This window comes from Palaemon carinicauda, chromosome 13 (genome assembly GCF_036898095.1).
Source record: "Palaemon carinicauda isolate YSFRI2023 chromosome 13, ASM3689809v2, whole genome shotgun sequence".
Taxonomy (NCBI): Eukaryota; Metazoa; Arthropoda; class Malacostraca; order Decapoda; family Palaemonidae; genus Palaemon; species Palaemon carinicauda.
In genome coordinates this window covers 128361635-128368264 of record NC_090737.1, presented here as the reverse complement: position 1 = coordinate 128368264, position 6630 = coordinate 128361635, and the positions used below count along the sequence as shown (strand labels likewise).

Below are 6630 nucleotides of genomic sequence, written 5' to 3'. Positions count from 1 at the left end.
GAATAACTCATTTATCATCATCATCATCTCTTCCTACACCTATTGACGCAACGAAGGAGATGATCATAACGAATTAATTATTCCCAGAAATGATAAGGATGCTGAAATCTCTTAAAGAATGTTTAGAAAGATGTGGAATATTAGGCAGATGTTCATTATTCTCCTAAATTTCAACATCTTTAACATCCTTCAAAAGATGCCAATGATCAAATTCCTTAGAGGGATTTTACGTCTTCTTGTAACATAAGCATCATCAATGCCCTCCTAAAGACTCCAAAAGCCAATATCATCTAGGAGTTTTTAACATCTCACATCCTCAAGAGATTTCAACATCCTGCAAAGGTTCATCTTCCATCATCATAAATATTTCATTCAATATTCAACATCTTCTAAGAGATTTTCCCATCCTGCAAAAGTTCAACTTCCAACATCACTACAAATATTTCATATAACATTCAACATCGTCTAAGAGATACCAGCATCCTGCAAGAGTTCAACTTCCAACATCACCATAAATATTTCATATAACATTCAACATCGTCTACGGTGATTTTCCCATCCTGCAAGAGTTCAACTTCCAACATCACCATAAATATCTCAACACCTCCTACATCCCCCAAGATCAACATCCTCTAAGAACCCAATATCCAACATAAAGCGATACGCATTAACATCTAAATAATTCCAACATCGTCTTCAGCGCTGCTACAACGCAACTGTTTACCGCTAAGCCGCTCTACCTGAACCTGGCCAACGATTCCCATTTCAGCAAGTTAGATCTATGGGGCTTCGGATACGCCACGCCGCACCTCCTTAAGCCTAAAACAGGTCGTTACCTAGGTCTACGGATTTTCTTTTTTAGAGTTGTGAGAGAGATACATTGCCTGTTCCCACACAATGTTTTTTTTTTTTTTTTTTTTTTTTTTTTTTTTTTTTTTTTTTTTTTTTTTTTAATCTGTACATAAAATAAGAATATTTTTCTGTGCGCGTGTCGAATAATGTTATGTAGGGTGGATATCAGAGTAAAAATTTCATAGTTGTGAGGTATAACCTTTAATTACCTCAAAATAATTATATCAATAACAGTAATAGTTTACGCTTTACTTACTGTCCCAACCGTGTGTCACACGATCGTACATAGTAACGACAATTCATTTTGTGTATATATTATGCTTGTATCTTCGCTCTCCCCTCGCACTAAAAAGAACCTGAATAAACATGCCTGTTTTTCACACCGGTAACGGTGTCGGTTTTGAACATGAAATTTCCTGTTGCATTGAGCTTTAGTATATAAAGAAGAGTGTTCTGTAATAAACTCACTCAGTTGCTTTCATCCTGTCTTTGAGTCACAACCTTCTCTCGGCCCGTTACATTACTATCTAGTTTGCTTATGTCGACATGTTTTAGTAATTGTTAATATCTTATATGATTGGTCATTTATTGAAGATATTTTATCGAAAATATGATTATTAAATGAGTGCAATCATAAATAAACCCTTAAATGTTATTGCTGTCTGCACTATAGCCAACATAAATTCTTTATATCCTGCCGCATTAAAAGCATATTTAAAGACCGCTCATTAATGGCACAGGCAGGGGACAGTGACATTGCCCTAGCAAGCAGGACAATGCCCTCGAGACTGACCATATATACATCTGATCAGCGCCCAAACCCCTCTCCACCCAAGTTAGGACCAAAGGGCCCAGGCAATAGCTGCTGATGACTCAGCAGGTATACCTATAGGCTCCCTAAAACGACCCCATCCTTAGCTCACAAGGATGGTCAGGTTGCAGACACCAAAGGAACTAAGATGCTTGAGCAGGACTCGATCACCAGTCTGGCGATCACCAGACAGAGACGTTACCAATAGCCCACAACATTAATAGATACGATAATAGGTTTATTTCATATCATTTTATGTACTATTCTAGTCTATCTATTTTAATATCCGTTATAACTCTTATACATATATTGTGCAATATGAAGAAATACGTCAAGTTTTAAGAAATCTGGAAGAGTAAATGTTAAATTTAAACACGTTGGTATTTGGGAGACCTTTCATTGCAAGAAGACTCAATTGAGAGCGTACCTACGCCAATGCCCTTCATTGGGTTGCGGTGGCCGATGTGGTAACGTCTCTGACTGGTGAATGCCAGACTGGGGTCAGAGTCCCACTTAAACTTGTTAGTTCCTTTGGTCGCTACAATCTCACCATCCTTGTAAGCTATGGATGAGGGGGTTTGAGGAAGCCTTTAGGTCTATCTGCTGAGTCATCAGAAGCCATTACCTGGCCCTCCTTTGTCCTAGCTTGGGTGGAGAGGGGGATTGGGCGCTGATCATATGTATATATGATCAGTATTTATGATCAGTCTTTGTTTAAGCATCAACCAAAGAAGGTGAGTTTTGTGACATTCTCACCTTGTTTTTATTTGCTTACTAAAATTTTCTTTAACTTTTAGACTGTTTTCCTTTGGCCCCATAATGCATTACATACCTCCAACCAATACATTGTAGAAAAGAAAAACATAGATTATTTTCATTCACATAAAATAAGTATCCATTAATACTTATTCGTTGTTGACGTTTTCATAAAACACATCTGTAGCATCAAAAATACGGAAAATTCACCCCTATAATTAAAAACATAACCTAATCTTTTGAAATTCCTCCCCTTCTGTTTCACGTACAATTAAAAAAAATATATACATATATATATGTGGGAATAGAAAGAGAATTACAAAAACAGTCAACACAAATGGTGAAATCTAAGCGCATGATAATAATCCCCTTTTGCTACATTTCCTAATTGAAAGGAAATTGTAATTTCGAAAAAAGGGGGAGAAATTCAGAGTCAAAATCTGCATTTCATAAATAAAAAGAAACACTGAAATATTGTATGAAAAGTTCAGGCGACCTCAAGGGGGAGTTTTCGTTCGTCATTATAAGCAACATTTTCCTCTGTTGAATAAACACTTCATTTTGAAATAGAGGTATATGCAAATATTAGTGCACACAAACAAACACTCACACACACATACACACACACACACACACACACACACATATATATATATATATATATATATACATATATTCAAATGTTGGGCAACGAATATTATTCAAATTCCAACTAATTCTGCCTCAGAATTAACATATCCAAAGGCTAATTCATATAAGAAAAGTGCATCATCTACCCAGACCCGGAATCGACCCCACACACACAAACACACACACACAGACACACACACACACAGACACACACACATATATATACACACACATACACACACATATATATATATATATATATATATATATGTGTGTGTGTGTGTGTGTGTGTGTTTCTGTGCATAAGCGTTTCTAAGTATGTATGCATGTATGTGCGTCTAAAAGATATAAAAACACCGAAGAAATGTTGCCATACTGGTGGAGTTGTAAGTTTACGTCTAAAATATTCAAAAGCGACCTCATATCTGAGGAGAGTTGAGACGGAATAAAAAAGAAGGCAAAGAGAAATAAAAGCAAGAAAAGTAAAGCATAAAAGGAAAGAATCAGGAATAAAGAAGATAAACAATTATCAAATCATATAAGAAGAAGGTGGATAACGATTCACATAAACAGATATAAAACAGACGGTAATATAAGAAGAATAATTTTGGATTTGAAAGAAAAATCTTTTTAAATTCACCATACTGTAGCTGATAGAATATTTGTGCAATGAATTTCAACTGATTTAATTTTGTATACAATAAACGGGGTGTATGTATGATAGAGGCTACCTGTATGTATTATCATGTCTAACTTAGAATAAGGTAGTGAAAAGGGGGTCGGCGGGGGGCGTTAGCCCACCCCCGGGAAGTAAGTAGGTAAGGACACGGCCTGTAGGTTAGGTAAGGGGGGAAAGTTTAGTTTAGTTGATGTCTATTTATAATCAACATTTGAGGAACTGGCCGCTGATATACAAAGGCTCCCAATAAACTGTTCCTTTTGATTCTCCATACATTCTAATTTGATATATATTTTGTTTATGTATTTTTTTTACTTACAAAATAAAGTATTCTTTCATTAATAGTTGTTTCATTTTCCTCGTTATGTTCACCGGGTCCCCACTGAGACGTTTAATATTCAAAAGACCCAAACTGATGCCCATATTCTTCAAAAGGTCCGAACTGGGACCGCTATTCTTCAAAAGGTCCGAACTGGGACCGCTATTCTTCAAAAGGTCCGAACTGGGACCCCTATTCTTCAAAAGGTCCAAACGGGGACCGCTATTCTTCAAATGGTCCAAACTGGGACCCCTATTCTTCAAAAGGTCCAAATGGGGACCCCTATTCTTCAAAAGGTCCGAACTGGGACCCCTATTCTTCAAAAGATCCGAACTGGGACCGCTATTCTTCAAAAGGTCCAAACTGGGACCCCTATTCTTCAAAAGGTCCGAACTGGGACCCCTATTCTTCAAAAGGTCCAAACTGGGACCCCTATTCTTTAAAAGGTCCGAACTGGGACCCCTATTCTTCAAAAGGTCCGAACTGGGACCCCTATTCTTCAAAAGGTCCGAACTGGGACCCCTATTCTTCAAAAGGTCCAAACTGGGACCCCTATTCTTCAAAAGGTCCAAACTGGGACCGCTATTCTTCAAAAGGTCCAAACTGGGACCGCTATTCTTCAAAGGGTCCAAACTGGGACCCCGATTCTTCAAAAGGTCCAAACTGGGACCCCTATTCTTCAAAGGGTCCAAACTGAGACCGCTATTCTTCAAAAGGGTTGAGTGGGACCGCTATTCTTCAAAAGCTCCAACTTTTCTATATATAAAATTGCACTGGAAGCTGCCTTTTAATTGCAATGGGAGTTACACTTGATTTGATAAATGAAGTGACTAGAAATGGCTGGTTGAAAACTAACTGAAAATTAAAGGAAACAGCCGCCAAGCAATCGATAAGACAGGTATTAAATTCACGAGCTGGCATAAAACCAAATTCAACTGTCTACTATTACTACTATTACTAGGGACTATATGGTTAGATCTATTTCAATGTTGTTACTGTTCTTAAAATATGTTATTCTAATCGTTCATTATTTTTCTTGTATTCTATTTATTTACTTGTTTCTTTTCCTCACTGGGCTATTTTTCCCTGTTGGAGACATTGGGCTTATAGCATCCTCTTTTCCAAATAGGGTTGGGGTTTTGCTAATAATAATAATAATAATAATAATAATAATAATAATAATAATAATGGGATATGCCAGTGGAAATTGTACCCATAATCATAGGCGCACTATAGGCACGATCCCAAGATTCTTGAAAAGGAATCTAGAAAAACTAGAGGCTGAAGTAGCTCCAGGACTCATGCAGAAGTGTGTGATCCTAGAAACGGCGCACATAAGAAAAGTGATGGACTCCTAAGGGGGCAGGATGCAACCCGCAATCCTACACTATAAATACCACCCAGTTGAGAAGACTGTGATAGAGGAAAATAAGAAAAGAAAATAAAAAAAGAAAAAAACAATAATAATAACAATGAAGAGTCATAGGGGGTTTTGCTTATCCAACAGGACTTATATTAGGTTATACTGAATAGATAAGAAAAACTGACCACGGAGGCATACCTTTCCAAAACTGACATACTAAAAGGCCAACTACACAACTTGCGTTATATCCACATTCGCTGGGATACAATTTGCGTAGAAGTGATCAAAACTTAATATCCTCTTCATTTGTTACTGGATTTGAAGCAATAAAAGTTGCAAAGCCATTGGACTTGCAAAGAATAAAACTTGATTACCTTCTGCATTTGCATAGGATACAACTTGCATTAGTTCTGTATTGACAGAGGATACAACTTGCATTAGTTCTGTATTTGCAGAGGATACAACTTGCATTAGTTCTCTATTTGCAGAGGATACAACTTGCATTAGTTCTGTATTGACAGAGGATACAACTTGCATTAGTTCTGTATTTGCAGAGGATACAACTTGCATTAGTTCTCTATTTGCAGAGGAAACAACTTGCATTGCCACTGCATTTTCAGAAAATGCAATTTCTGTAGCCTCTTGTGTCGCTTCAGCCTTTTTGTAGCTTCTGCATTTGCAGGGGGTACAACTTGTATTGCTTAAGTATCTCAGAAGGGTAAATCTTGAATAGCCTCTGTATCCAAGGAGAAATAGCTTGCACATTCTCTGCATTCGTGGGGATATAGCTTGAATATTCTCTGCATTCGTGAAGATATAACTAGCATAATCTCTGCATTCGTGGGTATATAACTTACATATTCTCTGCGTTCATGGAGATATAGCTTCTATATTCTATGCATTCCGTGGGGATATAGCTTGCATACTCTGCATTCGCGGAGATATAGCTTGCATATTCTCTGTATTCGCCGAGACATAGCTTGCATATTCTCTGCATTCCTGGGGATATAGCTTGCATATTCTCTGCATTCGCTGACATATAGCTTGCATATTCTCTGCATTCCGTGGGGATATAGCTTGCATATTCTCTGCATTCGCAGAGATATAGCTTACATATCCCTCTGCGTTTGTGAGGATAAAGATTGCATATCCCTCTGCATTCGTGGAGATATAGCTTGCATATACCTCTGCATCCCCGAAGATATAGCTTGCATATCCCT

The 6630-nt window shown here is 37.5% G+C and overlaps 1 protein-coding gene across 1 annotated transcript in view; it reads left to right on the top strand.

Annotated features, from left to right (window-relative positions):
- LOC137651805 (DNA-directed RNA polymerase II subunit RPB1-like) overlaps positions 1-4744 on the top strand; it is a 10250-nt gene extending 5506 nt beyond the window's left edge. Inside the window, exons 2-3 of the mRNA XM_068385024.1 lie at positions 4164-4523; positions 4614-4744. Of these exons, the coding sequence (XP_068241125.1) occupies positions 4164-4523; positions 4614-4744 (491 nt within the window). The remainder of the gene's footprint in view (positions 1-4163; positions 4524-4613) is intronic.
- Positions 4745-6630: the final 1886 nt, after the last annotated feature.